The sequence below is a fragment of the Mus caroli genome, chromosome 9, assembly GCF_900094665.2.
Source record: "Mus caroli chromosome 9, CAROLI_EIJ_v1.1, whole genome shotgun sequence".
Lineage (NCBI taxonomy): Eukaryota > Metazoa > Chordata > Mammalia > Rodentia > Muridae > Mus > Mus caroli.
The window spans coordinates 12545352-12563676 of NC_034578.1; the positions used below are offsets into that span (position 1 = coordinate 12545352).

The 18325-nt window shown below is 40.4% G+C and overlaps 1 protein-coding gene across 6 annotated transcripts in view; it reads right to left on the reverse strand.

The window, feature by feature from the left end:
* Fat3 (FAT atypical cadherin 3) overlaps positions 1-18325 on the reverse strand; it is a 576147-nt gene that overhangs the window by 460842 nt on the left and 96980 nt on the right. For all 6 annotated transcript variants that reach the window (XM_021172484.2, XM_029481733.1, XM_029481734.1 and 3 more), the window contains exon 2: positions 1160-4465. In XM_021172484.2, coding sequence (XP_021028143.1) covers positions 1160-4451 — 3292 coding nt within the window. In that variant the 5' untranslated portion in view covers positions 4452-4465. The remainder of the gene's footprint in view (positions 1-1159; positions 4466-18325) is intronic.

An 18325-nucleotide genomic window follows, 5' to 3' on the forward strand; every position in this document is an offset into this window, starting at 1 on the left:
CCCACCACACCTGACCTCTAAAGTCCCTGGGGCCTCTAGTCTCTTGAGGGTTAGGAGCATCATCACTGAATGAACACAGACCCAACAGTCCTCTACTATATGTATATTGGGGGCCTCATATCAGCTGGCGTATGCTGCCTGCTTGGTGGTCCAGTGTTTGAGAAATCTCAGAGTTCAGATTAATTCAGACTGCTGGTCCTCCTACAGCATCACCCTTATGTACAGGAGTACACCGTTGCTCTCTTCTGGCACACCAGAAGAGGGCATCAGATCCTATTACAGGTGGTTGTGAGCCACCATGTAGTTTCTGGGAATTGAACTTAGGACCTCTAGAAGAGCAGTCAGTGCTCTGAACTGCTGATTCATCTCTCCAGCCTGACTGTTTATTTTCTAATGATTGACAGAAAGGGAGTAGATGCAGATGAGTGGAGAGCTGGGGAGGAGGGGAGAAGCTAGAGGAGAGGAAGGAAAAACCCCATAATTAAGATATACTATATTTTAAAACTCCCATTTTCAATAAAAGAAGAAAGATATAAAAATAAACTATTTAAAGTCACAAATGTTTTACAAACAACTCTTCATAAATAGAATTTGTGATATGAGTATTTTATAGAAATGCTTTTCAGGCCACTTGCCAATGTGTTGATGAGGGACACAGAATATGAATACCCACTTTTCAAGGGCTGGATGTACCAGTTCAACATGAAAAAACAGGCAACAATTCCCAACAGCAAAGCTTTACTGTAAAGGGAAAGATTCATATATAAGATGCATTCAAAAATCAATTTCACACTTCTAATTTAAAGCCAATTCAAATGCAATTACTGCATCAGGACCATCCATTTGGCTAGGGTCAGGAATACAATCACCAGGGGCAACAATGATGTTGCTTCTCAGAAGATAACCTCCTAACAGACATGCTGAGCAAGGAAAAACAACACAACACAGATAGGAGACTCACTGAGCACTGTGACTGTCACTGTGTAAATGAATCTACTTAGAAACCAAGCCATTCTAAGACATGGCTTATGCTCTGTGTCATTTCTACTCAAATGGAGACTTCCCCATCTGCTCCAATGCCCTGGTTCACACCTTCTCCAATGCTGCTAAGAAGAAGAAGAAGTAAAAGAACACATTCAGCACAGAAGATTAAACTTACCACTCTCATCATCTATGTTGAACCTCCCAAGACCACTGCCATCTCTGATGGAGTACTGGATCTCTCCATCCCTACCAGAATCCTCATCATGGGCAGTCACCTGCAGCACGCTTGTTCCAATCCGTGAGTTTTCTTTTACAGATCCAACAACAGCAAAGTCTGGGAAATAGGGTGTATGAAGGTTTTCATTGACATCTACCACCTCCACCTCAACAAAGGAAACTGATGACAGAGAGACAGGCCGCCCTTTGTCTTTGGCCCTGACTGTCAGGTTGTAGAATTGCTGCTTCTCATAGTCTAACTCTTTGCTCAAGCGGATGGCACCACTTGCTTTGTCTATTTCAAATCTCCCATTATAATCATTGACCAACGAGTAACGTACTTGACCCCCCAATCCAAGGTCAGGATCCTGAGTTTCAAGCCAAGCAATGACTGTACCAACAGGAAGATCTTCAAGGACCTTCACACTGTAGCTGCTGGGGATAAAAGCTGGAGAGCAGTCATTGACATCATCCAGAAAGATCTTCAGAGTGACAACAGAAAACAGCTGCTGGCCACTTTCTGCTTTGTCCCTGGCTTCTATTTTCAAAGAATAGTTGGCTTTGGATTCTCTGTCCAATTGGTCAGCTATATAAACAATCCCAGTTGAGCTATTGATGATAAACTGGTGTGTGTCTGTCAAGACTGAATACATTACCTCACCGTTAGAACCCAGGTCTTTGTCTCTTGCTTCCACTTGAATAATCTCCGTGCCAATACTTGAACTTTCAAGAATGCTGACTGAGTAGCTGTCCTGAAGAAACACTGGGTTATTGTCATTAGCATCCTCCACATTGACAGTCAGCAATCGCCATGATGATTTCTGTGGCTTTCCAAGGTCATAAATGGTTATGTTGAGGACATAAAGGTCTGTATGCTCTCGGTCCATGGGCATGAGGACTTTAAGTTGTCCAGTCTCCATATCAATGTTGAAGCAGCTGTCTGTATTTCCATCCGCTATTGTAAATAGTACCTTCCCGTTGAAGCCAGAGTCAGCATCATATGCTTTAATCTTCAGGATGTTAGTTCCAACCGGCATGTCCTCCTTTACAGCCACATCAGAAGGAAAAGACTTGTCAAAATGCGGTCCTTGCCTATTAATTGAATAAAAGTCAAGAAATCCATCTTCTAGATTCAGTTTCCCATTAGCTTTTGCTTTAATGAGTAGTTTCTCTGCCAATTTCTGAGCCACACGAGTTTCTCTGCAACTGAAGCTCTTTGAAGATACTTTCCCATGGAGGACTGAGATGTTAATGGCCATGGGGTCTGCAAAGTTTTCCCCATCAGTAGCTGTGATTCTGAGGGCAAAATTGCCATTTTTAATGCCAGAATTCATCAGTGACTTCTTAAGCTGCAAAACACCAGAGTCTGGGTTTAAATAAAAAAACCCAAGTTCATTTCCAGAAATGATTTTGTACTTTACAAGCTCAAGTTCGTCAATATCAATAGCAGAGATGGCTGTGATGTGACCCCCAACAGGAAAGTCATATGAAATAACTCCCTGGCAAGCCACTTTTTCAAAGAGAGGGCTGTTGTCATTGACATTTCCTACCCGAATGGTCACATTCACCTCACTTTCATGGCGATATGGGGACCCCCAGTCAGAGGCTCTAACAATGAATCTATATGTCTCTGGGGAGGATTCAAAATCTAACTCTTCAGTTGTGCTGATCACACCTGTGAACTGATTAATGGCAAATGGTAAAAGGTTCAGGCTGGCGATGCTGTAGGTGATGTAGCCATTTTCCCCTTTATCTTTATCAGAGGCAGACACAGTCAGAACATTTGTACCAACAGGAACACTCTCATTCACAAAAGTCTCATACAGTGTCTCCTGGAATTCTGGGGTGTGGTCATTGGCATCTTCAATCCCAATGGTGACTTGTGTCTTTGCATCTCCTTCCTTGTCTGACACTTCCAGCTTATAAACTTCCTTCTTCACTATATTCAAGGGCTGTGCTGTGACAATCAGACCTGACCGGGGGTTAATTTTGAAGTAATCTGAATCCTTACCAGGTAATAGTTTGTATTCTACATCCAGTGGCTCAGGACTTACCTTGACTATGGCCACCAGGACACCAGGTGGGGAAAACTCACTTATACTGACTTCATAGACATCTTTTTCAAACCTGACTGGGATGTTGTCTCTCCTGGGGTTGGCAATGTGAACTGTCTTTAATTCTGAAAACTTCTGAGGTGACCCTTTGTCTTTTGCTTGAATGGTGAGGTTATAGCCATAAGAGAAGCTTTCCCAGTCTACCTGCCTTCTCTCCTTGACTTTATACTCATTCATCCACTTTCCTTCTTTAGCCAGGAAGAACTGCTCTAAAGGATCTCCATCCACAATGGAAAGAGATTCGATCTCTCCATTGGCCCCCTCATCCAGGTCATCCACTGTCACTACTGCATATGTTGGTTCCTTGTCCAGTGAGAAGGGTGTGTGACTGACCACATGGATAATGGGAGCATGTTCATTTATGCGTTCAATGTGAACATAAAGTTTGGCAGTGCTGCTCACTCCATTATTGCCATAGAGTTTCATCCCCCGGTCCACTGCTAATATTTCTAGATCGTATCTGTTCTTTTCATCATAATTTAATCGTCCACTTAAAGAGATGACACCACTTGTGGGATGAACTGAAAAAAGATCAACCTTGTTTTTGAAGTAGTAGTAGAATTCTCCATTGGAACCAATGTCTGCATCTGTAGCTGTCACCTGGGCAACGCTAGTCCTGAGTGGTGTGCTTTCTGCGATGGTGACGGAGTAGGTGGTGGGTGAAAACAGAGGCCTCAAGTCATTCATGTCTAAAACCTGGATGTTCACTTTGGTCCATGCTTCCAAGTCTTCTCCTCTGACTGAACCTTTTATAATTAATAAATAATTGTCTTGGATTTCCCTGTTCAATATGGCAGAATTGCCACCTTTAGTTCTTATCCTGAGAAAGCAGAAATCTGCAATGATGACCTCCTCAGCTTTGAAAAATCCTTCCTCATCACCAGACACTATTCTGTACTTGATATCCCAGGACAGGTCTATTAAGGTGATGCCCATTCTGCTCTGGCTGTTGACATAGGTCCGTGCTGCTGAGTTCTCATACACTGTAGCATTATAGGTGGAGTGTGTAAAGTGGAAGCCCAGGGGCCCTGTCCCTGGCAACCCCTGGGAGACAGTGGCAAACAGCTTCAGGAGCAGGAGAATGATGCAAGAAGGAGGCTTTGTGCCCATACAGTGTCCCATAGTCACACTCATCATATCACATGTCCGTCCTGGAAGTAAACACAGAGAAAAGATATAGATTAATTCAGAAGAAAGTGAGGGAAAGAAACACACAAAAAGAACTGTTATGAAAAAAGTGTGTTCAGAAGGCTGTATTATAGAAAATCTTTTCATTAAAGCATCAATACAAAAATTATAACATTCACTGCTACTAGATAGTAAAGAATTCAAAGTCATTAGAATTTAACCTTATCTTGATTGAACTTTCATAAGTGACACTTTCCCACTACTGTTGAGATTGGTTTGGGGCACCAAATTTATTATATGTTAGAGGTCAACTTAGAAATGTATAATTGGAGACCTTAAATGCATTTAACTTTAACCTACCGTAGCCTTTTCCACAATTATACGAGAAAGTTTCTTAGATATATTCATTACAGCACAGTTCCAAATTCCAAAAGAAAGACTCTAAAGACACTAAGAAACTATCGATAGAAAATTAAATAACGTTGAGTACATTGTTAAAACTACAGTATAGCAACTAAAATGATGGCAAGAGATGTATGCTTTTAGATGCATAAAGATGAAGGGCTAAGGTAAGACAAGGTGTCCAGGATGCATCTGAGAGCATTCTATTTAAATATTGACACAGATGGTTGCATCTTTAGCATTAAAATGGCTACTACTGTGGGGTATGGAAAGATTATTTCACCCCCCACCTCTTTTATTGAAAGTGGTTCTCTGATGATTACTTAATTTCTTTTATACAACTATAATCTTGTAAAGATCTGCTTGAAGGTGTTACTGCCTTCTACTGTCTTTACTTTAAAACTGATCGAAATGCGTGGACAGTTGAGTGTCAAGAGAAGGAATAAGATTCAGTCTGAAAAAGCACAGGTGACAGTCTGTCGAGGCTCCACATCATCTAAGCAGCACTCCTCAGTCATGACACATCACAGAAGGAGGGTAACAGTACTTTCCCAAAAGTATGTAAGGAATCATAAGAGACCTCCAGCTCCTTGCATCAGTGAATGCCAAATTTTATCAGTTTTCATAGTTTCTTGACCATCCAGATTAAAAGACAAAAATATTTCCCTCTTTTTACCAGTAAAATATGTCAAATACTTGTGGAAAGAAGCCATTTATAAGGAGCAGCCAAACCAGGTTATCTTGATGCTTGTTTTTTGAGAGACTCTAAGAATGAGCTATTATTTCAAGTAGCACTGTCAGGTTCCTGACAGTCTCCTTCAGGATGTGCCAAAATAGAGATGTAGATGCAAGATGATCTCACTGTGCTACATTTACACTTATGTTTATTATTCTTATTATGTGTAGGTATGTGTGTCTGCATATGGGTGTGTGCATGGAAGGACTGGAGACCTTGGAGGTCATAGATGGCCAATTCTTTGAAACTGCAGTTGCAGATAGTTGTGAGCTGTGTGATACAGGTCCTCTGGAAGAAAAGCAAATGCTCTTAACTATTGAGCATTCTCTCTAGACTCCTACTGTTCTGCATTTAATACTGAACAATAGGTACTATTCTACCTGATCACATATTAGGAAATGCACAGCTAAGTAAGTTAGCTTATTTGGTTGAGCCTCTGATTCACTCATTGTTGCCAGATAGACTTGGCTTAGTGGACCCTCTGATCCTTGCCTTTCTGAATGTATCTCGTGTGTGTGCTCCTCAGCCACACCTTCATTGTTGCTAATCCATCTGTAAGCCATCATCGTTATACATAGATGATGTGATGTACTTCTACTGAACCAGTCGGTAAGGACTATTGATGAAAATGCATAGACCCATCTAGCATCTCTAATTCTTTATCTGTTTTCTGGGTTCATATTACTGGTGTTATGACAAATTAAAAACCCAACTAAAGTTTAACATTTTAAAGCATTACAGATTATTTTTGTAGCATATAAAGTATTTTCAAATTAAAAGGTGGCAAAGCACATTATTAATTATTATTATTATTATTATTATAGCTATTTTTTTTTAGGTAAGACCATCAAACTTCCTTCTCCTAGTGTCAGAGAATTAGTTTGAACGCAGTTTTTCTTCCCAGACCACTAGGCTTTCCTACCTCATTTCAACTTGTTTCCAATGAGATAAAACTGTGGGCCTATGGAGACTGGATTCCTGTTGGGATGCTGGTTGGTGCCTTGCTACTACTGCCAGCTGAACTGTCTAGAAAATACTAAATTCCTGGGAGCAAATTCAGAGATCTCAGTTTCCTAGGCAGCACAGACTACAGTAGTGAAAAGCAGAAAAAGGGTATAACCTTTTATCTAAAAAAAGTTAAGTTTTTAATTTTACATGTAGCTGCTCTGATTGTCATCAGGAATTGTCTCATAGGCTAAGAACATAAACGAGAGCTGTGCCTTTACTCGGAGAGACAGGAATAAGGCCAGGGATGTGGCAGCCAGCAAGGCTAGTTAGTAAGTTTCAAGAAGCATGCTGTTTGGCTCCTGGGCACTTCAGATGTAACTTGACTTGTGTTTTGTGTTGCACACACAACTAAACTCTGAGTGTGGTAGCCTTGTCTCTAGCAATCCCACTTTGAAGTCTGCAGAAGCTTTAATGATATTCTGTGTACATTGATGGGTCTTCTTGTCATTCTCTGAAGATGATTAAGACCAGTGGAGGTGCTGCCTTCAGCCTCACTATGATCACCCTGGAGCAGTTACTTGTAAGTGGTCCTCTGTATGTCTCAAGGGGGGTTACCTCTACAAAGCCCTTTATTAATCCTTCAAAGCAAAGCATGCTGTTAAAATGTAAAACCGACTGTTCAAATTAACTAATCCAAATTGATGCTTTCCAAAGTTGAGCTGTTCTTTCAGCAAGTTCACTGCTATTTTTCTTCTCTTGTGAATGAGAATGAGTGGTCTTAACGTAAAAACAAAACAAAACAAAACAAAAAGCCCACTAAGCAAGAGTACTTTTGTCAGCTTCAGCTGTCAAACCCAAAATATCTCATATGACATCTTTATATGTGGTTTTAAAGAAGGAAAAACTGAAACTGCAACTGGCACAAATGCTGCCTGGCAGTCTTCCTCGAAGGCTCGAGAAAAACAAGAGTGTTAGATGTTAGGAACTCAGTACAATTGTAACATAAACACTCCAAGCAAACCCTAGCTTCTGTTTTAGCATGCCAAGATAACAGTTTCTATTACTTTCAGAAAGGTATTGGCCTTTCCAAATGGAATCCAAAGCTGTTTGTGAAGCTCTGATAGCTATGATGTCTTGGATACCCTGTGCATTGATTTATTCTACTGCTTCTGGATTATTTTAAAGAAAGAAGCTATTTCTGAACCCCAGAGCCCATTTTCTACAACTTAGCAACATAATCGATATTTTTATACAATCTCTAAAGAGATCACTGAGCTATCAATCTTGGAGACATTCGTCTTTCAGAGGGAGTGCTGGCAAGCCTCCCAGACAGCCTTTTCACTGTGAACATGGGTCTCAGTGTAGGACTCTGAAGGAGCATGCAGATCTATCTGTCTTTAGAGGGGTTGAACAAATGCTAGAGACCTTGGGCCAGGTACAGTACTGACTGGGACAGCCTTGAGCAAGTGAAAACCCAGGGATGAGTTTATAACCTCATGTTACTGTCTTCACCCTAAAGCTCTCCTCTTTAGGTTGCAACCAGTAACAAGCCACATGAAGAACTATTCTACTCAAGCCCTCTCGCTTTCTGAGTTACACATGTTGAAAGTGTCTGTTTTCCAGAAAGAATTCAAAATGTGCATTGCACAAAACAGTGGAACATACAGCAATGTCAACACATGCAGCATCTTCCCCTACTGATACCCTTGGGAAAGATGTATGCTGTTCTACCTGTCCAAACATGACCAGTTATCAATCAGATGTTCATTGTGGCAAAACTCTCACTAACAAAAGGCTCCTTAAGTTACAGAAAATACCCTTTGACATATGACCTGGGCTTTAAACTGACCCCTGTCATTAGATGAGCAAACATGAAAGTGTATTTAATCTAACAGTACTTTGGTTTCTTCTATTAATTAAAACTATGAAGTATTCATCTTCTGGAAGTGAGTTTAAGTATGTGAATTTAACTAGTCATTATTTACTAAGTTCAATTTTAGAGAATATAATTCCTGAGTCACTGGAAAGAATCCATGACCTGCTCCTTTCTTCTCCAATAGTAAAAGGCACACTCAAGTCAAAGGAATGGATGCCTCATGCCTGGTCCAAGTCAATAAAGACTCGTGGCCACATCCCAATGATCAGAGAAAGCTTAGTCAGATTTTCTGAGTATTAAGTCTCAGTTTTCTTGTTCTACAAAATGGAGTTTGTAACATACCCTACGGCTACACTCAATGTTTACCAGAAGGTGAGCATAGTGTTGTACACAGTACAAACTTGGAAGGTTGAGCAAAGGATGTTGTTTGGAGGCTGACCTGAGCTATATAGAGAGCTTGAAGTCAGCTTAGGCTGTAGAGCAAGAGCCTATCTCAATGAATAAGCAACCAATGTAAAATTCCATAAATACTAACTGACTTTATAATTACAGAAGCAATAACCCAAAACACGAAAATAATGAAGAACCCTGGTTTGCCCTTAGCAGTGAGGGACATCCCTCATGTGCAAACTCCCATTCACAAACCCCAGATTCAAATCAGGGGTAAAGTCAGCATCACAGAAGAGTCCTGTCTGGGTATTACCAGTCACAGGTTCTTGCCACAGCTTGGCTATGCACTCCCCGACTCATATAATACACTTTCAAACTCATGGCAGGACAGCCGTATTGGGGAGCTCTTCTCAGACCTGGTACTTAATTTCGGAGGAATACAAGTTAGATATCCCTTTTATCACAGACACTATGATGATACTATTGAACCAAACCCACTCAAAGTCAATGAATGTCACAGCCAAAAGTGTCTTAAAATGAACTAGCTCAACACTGTAGTTTTACCACCAAAGAAAGACAGCAGCTTTCATACTATAGGCAGAATCATATCATGGCTAAATGGAACCTTAGATCTCCAGAACCAACATAACTCCACGATGGAGAACCACATGGCTCTACCTCCTCTTACTTCTCAGGTCTGTAATGCAGGTCTACTTTACATGCACTTACTTTAGCCACATAGTTTTGAATTATCTCAGCAGTTTCTAGTGCACATCAGAGTTATTCTTGGCCTGTTAGAACTGAGATTGCTGGGCTCTTTCCCTGAGTTTCTGACGATTGGCTTAGGGCCAGTAGGTCTAGAAATATAAAGTTCTAACAAATTCCCAGGGGGTCGGTCCCATGAGGCCCACTTGGAGAGCTTCTGCTGGGTAGGTTGAACTTTGACTATCTTAGTGGTAGTATTATCTTTTTTATGTTTTAGTTATTAAAGTGTCACTCAAAGTACATACTAGGCAGAGAAAAGGCTTGGGAAAATGCTGGTCCACATTTTCACCTTCTTTGGGAGTCTGACAAAGTATCTTTAAAAGGTACAGGTTTAATGTAGTGAAACTGAAATGGCCTGGATATTACAGAACTCTACTTCAAGCTCCAATGGGAAGAGCAAAGTGAGCCTGCTACCTGTGTGCCTACAGGCTTAGCTTGCCTTGCTGTCTTTACCAATTACACGCATTGCATCTACATAGGACTACTGGTTGTTTCCATTTCATGGGAATTTGTATGATACCTTCTGATACCATGGAAACTATTCAAGTATGTGTGTGTTGGGGGGATGCAATTATAGCAAAATTAAAAAATAAAAATGAACATGAGATAAGTCATCAATGTGGTTTAGAAGACTTATGAAAATAGTGGCTGGGCATAAGTAAACATTTAAATTAAAGTCAGGAAATAGTAGAAGAGATCTTTAAGCACAACATTCAAGGAGTCAGAGACAGGTGAATCTCTGTGAGTTGATGTCAGCCTGCACTACAAAGTGAGTTCCAGGATAGCCAGAGCTACACAGTGGAATTCTGTCTCAAAACTTTACAAAGAAATACAGAAGGAGAATTAAATTAGAATTCTTTGCAGCCTTTAAGCTGTCTCCAAATAAAACTTTTTCTTCCAGTGCTCTTAGACACATATAAAATATTATCTTGCATTGCTCTCTCTGGATGACGTGAAGTTATAGAGTCTGGAGTCTACAGAAGTCCCATGTTACACAGTCAGAACACAGTAAGTACAGTCATACACCCTTCAGCTGGTATGTATCCTGAGAAGCACAATCATGAGATGTGGCACCTAAGAATGCTGCAGACTCACAGGGTGGGCTGCTCAGCTGCACACTTTAGCGTATAAGTAAATGTAGTATATTCTAAAGCAACAAACAAAAAGTACAGAACAGCAAATACACAGCCTGGAATCACAGACATTAGCACCCCTTCTAACTGTGACAGCAAATGCATAGTCCAGGATCACAGGTACTTATTAACACCACATCCAACTCTTATGCTCCATATCTGCCTGTGCTATCCTTTAACCCCTCTTGCAGGGCATGTCTGCTTATCCCTGAGTCATCACAGCCTGTGGTAACTGCAATGTTGCCAGGTGACAGGAATTTGTTAGTGTCATTCTAAACTTATGAGAACATTGTATTTTAGTGGGCACAGTCCCTCAGTGACCAAAACACTGTTTGGTTTACATGACTAGGTATTTTATATACTCTAAACATACACCATGTGAATTGTGATTCCTATGATACAAATTTCTTAATTTAAAAACCTTTCTATGACCCTGAAGGCCTGATCTTCACACACACACATACACACACACACACACACAGTGCTGTGGAGCACAGCTGAGGAAACAGTGGTGGATGAAGAGCTCTGGGTGGTACAGAAGGCCAAAGATCCTACTCTGCAGGCTTCTATGCTGGATGAGTTCTCAAGTTCCCATCTTCACTAATTTCAGCATTATGTCCCAAGAAACTGCCCCAATACTCATTCTCCCACATCCCACCACATTAGCTCCACAGTTCTGATGATTTCTTTGTTCTAATCCCGTGAACAAGTAGCAAGCACCGAATATACACTATTCTTCCAGATGACATAGAAGCAGCAGCTTGGTGAATAATCCAGATATCTCTAAAATTTATATTATCTATTTTTACTCAGCCAAAGGCCAAGTCAAAATTAAGCTCAATTACTTTGAGATGTTAAAAAAAAATACCAGTTTTCTATTTTCTCCATTTGGCTCTCTCAAGTGCCCACCTGAGAGCTGTGCTGAGTAACTAGAATATTTGATTTACTAGGCTGCATCACTTGTTTCACTGTACAGCAGGAAGACAGAAATCCCAAAGCCTACAGTTGATTTTGCCAGCTAGCCAAAGACTTTGTCGGTTTTTTATTAATAATGTAACTTCTAGCTTGCTGCCATTATTGTAAAACATTTTGTTGCCTCAGAGTGACCTACTAGACAAAGCCAGTCAGTATTAGCTAGGTTCGTTCAGATGGAAATGGCCACACAGGACTGGGTTACGATTACTCTCTTTTATGGTCTCCCCAGTTGCAGGAAATGTTTCCATACAATGCTGGTTAATGTCAAGTAACAGTTTATCAGTAAATTCTTCAAATTCAGGGGTAATTCAACCAGAGGCTATCAGAAGGAAAGATTAGCATGTTGTTCAAGGCTTTTAGAAATGACTTCTCCCTCCAGAGAAAGAAATTCATTATAGCAGAGAAGCATGTATCGAGAGAATATCATTTGTTCCTGTGCTTGCCTATCTGAGAAAATGGCTCAGAAAAGAAATCCGCTTTCAGTTTTCTTCTGGCAGTCTCTCACACAGAACGGAAAGGGTAAGCGCACTGGCATTCTCTTAGATTCAAGTTTAAGACAAAAAATCAAACATACACTTAACCACTGCCACTATTTACTTTGTGATAACTGTCTATTAGAGTAGAGCCACGGTGTTATAATAGAACTATCTTTTAAATAGTATTAATTTCCATAGTTGTTGGGGCCGCTGAGATGCCGCTGAGATGCCACTGAGATGGAGGGAGCTCTTTGGTAATCCCCAGAATCTGTGTGACAGACTCTGACACAGTCTATGTTGCTGTTCCATTCTGTCAGTGCTGTTCTTTATAAATTCCACATTTTTTGAAAACCCAACTCAAGTGCCATGCCTTTGTAAGAACTGGTCCTCGTTTGAGGGAAAGACTATGTGATCAGTAACATCGGGAATCAGGAAGAGGAATATGAGGGGAACTGGTACCCATCAGGGCCTTCTTTCCTATGAAGAAAGGAAGTCACAAGGGGCTGGAAGAAAGGAGATAGGAGTGTATGTTTATTGGGCCCAAGTGAAGAAATGGGGTGGTGAGTGTCCTTTCCCGGAATAACTATCATCAGAGATGTAATAATTGACTGGCAGCATAAAGTTGTAGAGGATTTGATAACAGTAACTCAATTTTGAATCCTTGCAAAGTTACATATGGACTAGGTCTCCTCCTGGACAGAGGAGGCCTCAGATGCAAGTGGCCTTGCTTGAATACACGTGCCCATTTAGCCAAATGTTTATACCAGAAGATAGTGTAGAGCATGGGTCTCCTGTGGTAGAAGCCATTGCTAAATTAATCTAATGATACAAGAGATACTACAACATGATGTCATTTTTTACGTTGTCTTGTGAGGGTTGAGAAGGGGTGGATAGGGAGAAACTAGGCAATAACAAATCAGGCCATTGAGAAAACAATTGCAAGGATACCATCTGTGTGAAAGGAGACATGGGAAGAGATGACCAAACAGCTTTACACACAGAAAAGATGAGAGCACTGTGGACAAGTTGATCTCAATAACCAGAAGCAAGGGGGATTCGTTAGAGATATATATGAAGAAATGTTCACAGGGTTTAAACCAGTTTTTATGTGGACATACAAACACCATCTAGAAATCTGCTGATTATGCAGGTATGTCAGAATGGTCTCATCTTGTCACTACTGACCAATGTGCATCAAAACTCCTGGTGACTGATGGGTTCTGCTGTTGTTGGAAACAATCCTCAGGGCTAAAGAACCCAGTGAGTGATTTAGCACTGTGTCCCAAACCCAATATCATCATCATCAACAACAACAACCACCAAACTTCAGTTACCCAAGAATATCTTGTTTTTCTTCTCATTCCACTCCTGGTATAATTTTTGAAAATAAAAAGCCAGGTATGGGAAAAATATTCTAATGTAGCAATTTATGAAGAAAATGAAAGCAGAACACAAGTTCAAAGCCAGACCCTCAGGGTGGAACAGATCAAACCTCAGGCAGAACAAGAAGGAGAATGTTGTGCTGCCAGGCAAAGGACAGCAGCAGCGAGCATCTCCAATGTTCCCACTAGCCTGTGTATCTGCCTAACCCCTCCAAATCGTTCCTGCTACTCGCAGTCAGTCACACACCTAACCCTAAGCACATCTCAACTACCAGGTCATCTGGCCTCCTCTCAAAGCCTTTGGAAGCTTCCAGAACAACAAAGTCCAAAGCTGAGAGGGTTGCAGGAACTCTGTCCCTAGTCTTGGGAACTCTCTCAAACACTTTCTGGTTTTGTTGGTGCCCTTTACAGCTTTTTGAGTTTACTTCTCTTCCTTTTCCCAATTTTCCACCATGAAAGCATGAGTGCCCTGAAATCACAGACAAGTTTCTCTGACTCTCAGGACCAGCTATGGCCCCCTATTGCACAGCCTCCGAATATTTTCTTTGTAGTACTTGCTATTATTCTGAACATTTTTTTTTAATTAAGCTGTTACTATTATCCAACTTAACTATAAATTATACAAAGAATGAGTCTATCTCTAAGGGATGTCACTTACACCCAAACTGAACACTTTCTATCCATGGTAGGTAAGTACTCAATACATTTCTATTGTCTCATAATGTTCAGAAAAAATATAAGTGCAGTGTTTATTAATTGAAGAACAAATTTCTCCTAGGAAACTTGCTTTCAGTAAGAACTGGGTGATACTTGTAAATCTTTTGTTGTTGGCCAGGGAAGTAGGGCACAGATGTCATTATAGAACCTCATGGACTAGTCCCCAAAGCTGAGAATTATCTTACCATGCCAGAAAGGCTGACTGCAGAGACACATGATTAGAGGAAGTGGTGCCATGAATTGAGAAGGATAAATTGAACCATGTAGAAACCACATTTCCCTTGATAGAGAGTGTTTCTGCCATAACAGAGGTTTCCTGAAGATGGTCACTTCTGGGAGTGTGGTGCTTTGAATTGGGCTCCTTTCTGTTATGAGATGCTTGCCATCTCCAGCAAGTTAACCTGATGGGTTCTGAGCTCCCTGCTCACAGAAGAGAATAAAAGAACCTCCTGCTGCTGGTGGTAGACCATTTGACCTCATTTCTCCACAAAGCATTCACATGTGGCAAGACCATCAGTCACCCTGACAGCTAGAATCCCCGTTTGCTCCCAACAACTAGTGTTCTGCAGTCTTTGCCCAACCTCAGTTGGATCTCGATCTTTACAGAAGCATTTATTCTGCCAACAAAATCAAGACCTTGGAAGATTGATCTTTCCAGGTCATCACAAGGTTGTGTCTCCAGAGGTTTGCTTAATTTTCTCTGCATGTCTATGAAGACTGTAGCCTCCAAGTATCTGGGCAGTCACACTTATCCATAGCCCTGGAGGCTGATTTAATTCTGCTGTTTAGTTCACAGGCCAGGGACTGTCAAGCTTTGTCCCAGATGGAGGTCCGCACACTACTCTACAATTCTACCCAAAGCTACAATAACCTAAACATATTAAAACAACCCTTATGATCAACAGCTGCTGGAAAGGAAGTGGGATTGTTGCTCTGGCAAGCTTTACACCTCATAGACTCATTTGACGTAGTTAAAGAGTTTTCTTCTGAGTCCACCCCTGAGTATATGTAGTTAAAAACATGAGTGTACACTTTACTGCTAATTATGTATTACAAATAAATAGTTTACACAAGCATATGTAAACTGTGAGGGGGCGAATCCACAGCAGATGTTTAGGGACAGCTGTACAGGAAGGCTGAGACGAATGGAGATGAAATTTATTTTAAGCTCCCACAAGGGTGAGAGGAGGTTTGTTTAACCTTTTACCAAACTCATCTCCCAAGGGGTGCAGATCTGAATGTTCCCTTAGAATAGATTTCCATTTTGTTTAACATGCCTCCCATTTCCTCTTTTTCCCCCCTCACTCCAGAAAGGAGCCCTAGTGATTTGACCACTTTGAGCAAATGTCACTCAGACATTACAAATATAAGCTCAGAAGCTTGCTTTTCAATGTCTGTGTGCTATTAGCAAATCCTAGGAGACATGAGTAAATGATATAAATTTTGAAAAAGAAAAGTCTGTGTACCAAACACTTCAAGGTCTGAGCTTCAAGAACCCACCAGGCTACATAAATTATTGTTTGTTTCAAAGAACTGCCACATTCCACATCAAAGAGAGAGGCCAACTCTCTGCATCCCTTGGACAACAATGTCACCCTTCCATGATTCATGTTACAAACTGCAAGACTAGTAAGAAGTTACTTAAACTAAATATCATTGAGCATATATTTGAACAAATATATTTTGACTCACATGTATGCACCCTGCAAGAACAAATACTGAGCATCCAAGAAGTATGCAAGCTGGTGAATAATGATAAGTAATACAGCCCGGGGTGTTCTCTAGATTGCTGTATCACTTGAACCTATTGCTTTGTGATATAATGACCTAGTGGTGGTGTGGCTACCATCAGAGATGGAAAGAAAAGAGCCATGGACAGAGCAGAGCAGTGTCTTGGCCTTAAGTGTAAAATGATGGTGCTGTAAGCTAAGATGATACCATACAGTATCCAGCAAGGGATGTCTGTGTGAGTGAACAAGTCCCAGACTAAAAATAAGAGGTTGTAATAATATGGCATTTCAAAGTGATTTTCTTGGAGTTGAAAGAGCGTGTTTATTATTTTATTAAGATAAAATCCACATGGTTTAAATTTTTCTTACGGTCTTCTTAAAAGTCTGCATATCTCTCAGAAACCCTCAAGAAACATTATCTGATAATTAAATTTTCTGGTTTTACTATGAAATAGCTTTTGGTTATTTCATTCTAGAATTTTTTTTTAATTTGACAAAACTTCACTTCTGTTCATAGTCATCATAATACTGATCTCTTGGTAAGTAATCATGGAGCAAAACAAATAATTACTTGTGTAACTGTATGGCATGAAAGGCATTTAGAATATGTAGCCATACTCCTCAATCAACCCAAGGCTTTGATTTAAGGAGAAAGTTTAAAATAACTCTTTTTTAAAAACTATTTCTCCTTCATATTCCATTTTAGATGTTGACATCTGTTTGACACAATACCCCCTTGTTTTCTTCATAAGACGAAAATTTACCAAAGTCAGTATACATATACTGACTCAACACTACCAATCTCTATATTCAGAAGGGGATAATTTGGCCATTTTGATATTTTGTGTGTTTTCCTACTACTTATATTTTAATATGTTTACATAGAAACATACATGTAAATTCTTCTTCAGGATGTTACCTTTAAACATTTTGTGTACAGCTTATGTCCTTATATCACCCAGAACATCTGAGCTTGTAAGTAAAGCCTTAATTTTTCTTCTCGACGGTAGGAGTGAGCAGTTATTACAGAATATATAATTTCAAGAATTACAGAAACCCATGGAAATGTACAATAACTGTAATACAATATCTTCTGTCCATCATCCAACTGACTAAAAAAAAAAGGAAAAAAAAGACACAATAAACCAGTTAACTTGAATAAAAAGCCAAAGAGTAGAACCTTCAATTTGAAATCATTTGAGCTGTTTTGGAAGCATTCGGTACATGTGGATGTAAGGAGAGAGACATAGCCACTATTCTTTGATCCTGCTGGCTTTAAAGAAAAATGAATGGTTAGGTCCCCAAGTAAGTCAACAAAAAACAAAACTCTCACGATGAAGGATGTAAGTTGTGAAACTGACTCTAATGGAGCAAATGACAGACAGTTGTAGGGCCAATCTCACTGCTGAGCACACTAGACACTGATAGTGTCTAATATATGCAGAGTTCATTGTGATTGTGATAATGCATGTCCCTTCTGGATAAGAAGTACAATCTGTGATGAGTACAGGTGGCACCCCCTCCAGCCTGACATCCCTCACGAAAGTCTAATTTAATTGTGGATGAATCTTATCTGAGTCAGCTCTCTGCTGAGAGAAGAAGAGAGCTCGGGGCAGGCTTCATGGTGCAGTCCAGAGGCTGTTTCAAGGTCTGTCAGTAATTGAGGCAGATGTCTTTCTCCTTAAGGTGGAATTTCCACATCCTACCATGAGTAGAATTATGAACTCTGTAAGAATGGAAATGTCTGCACGCTGTGTTGCAGGGATCACTCCTTACATTCTCTATAATCCCTCTAAAGATAAGTAAAATTACAATATACAGAATGAAAATCTAGGCACTATTTTCGCCCTGTGATGACAGAAATATAATGGATTCTTTAAAAGGCATAAGGCATACTCTTACTACATTTTTGATAATATTAAAGTTACTCATAATTTAGTGATTTACTAAATACAATGGTGCTCTTCCCCTCAAATTCCTATTCCTCCTTCCCTTTCCTCCTTCCTGACAAGAAGGAAAGCTACTGGGCAAATACTGGAATACCGGCCAATACACTCCCTCCTCAATTCTCTTGACGCTTGGAATCTAGGTAACTAAGAACAGGATGGAAGCTTTGGTGGCAATGTCAGGGAAAGGCATGGTTACTGAAGCACTTTGGGAAGAATTTTAGCTCTGTGCATCTCAAGTATGGAGCAACCCAACATCTACACCTCTAAAGGTACCTTGCACCTTCCTGGGTGGGGAGAAGATACATATAACTTAAGGGACATTTGTGCAGCCAGGCTTACTGATATCTGTCTGCATCCCAACTATACAGGAGGCTGGTGAAAAAGGATCCAAGTTTAAGATCTGC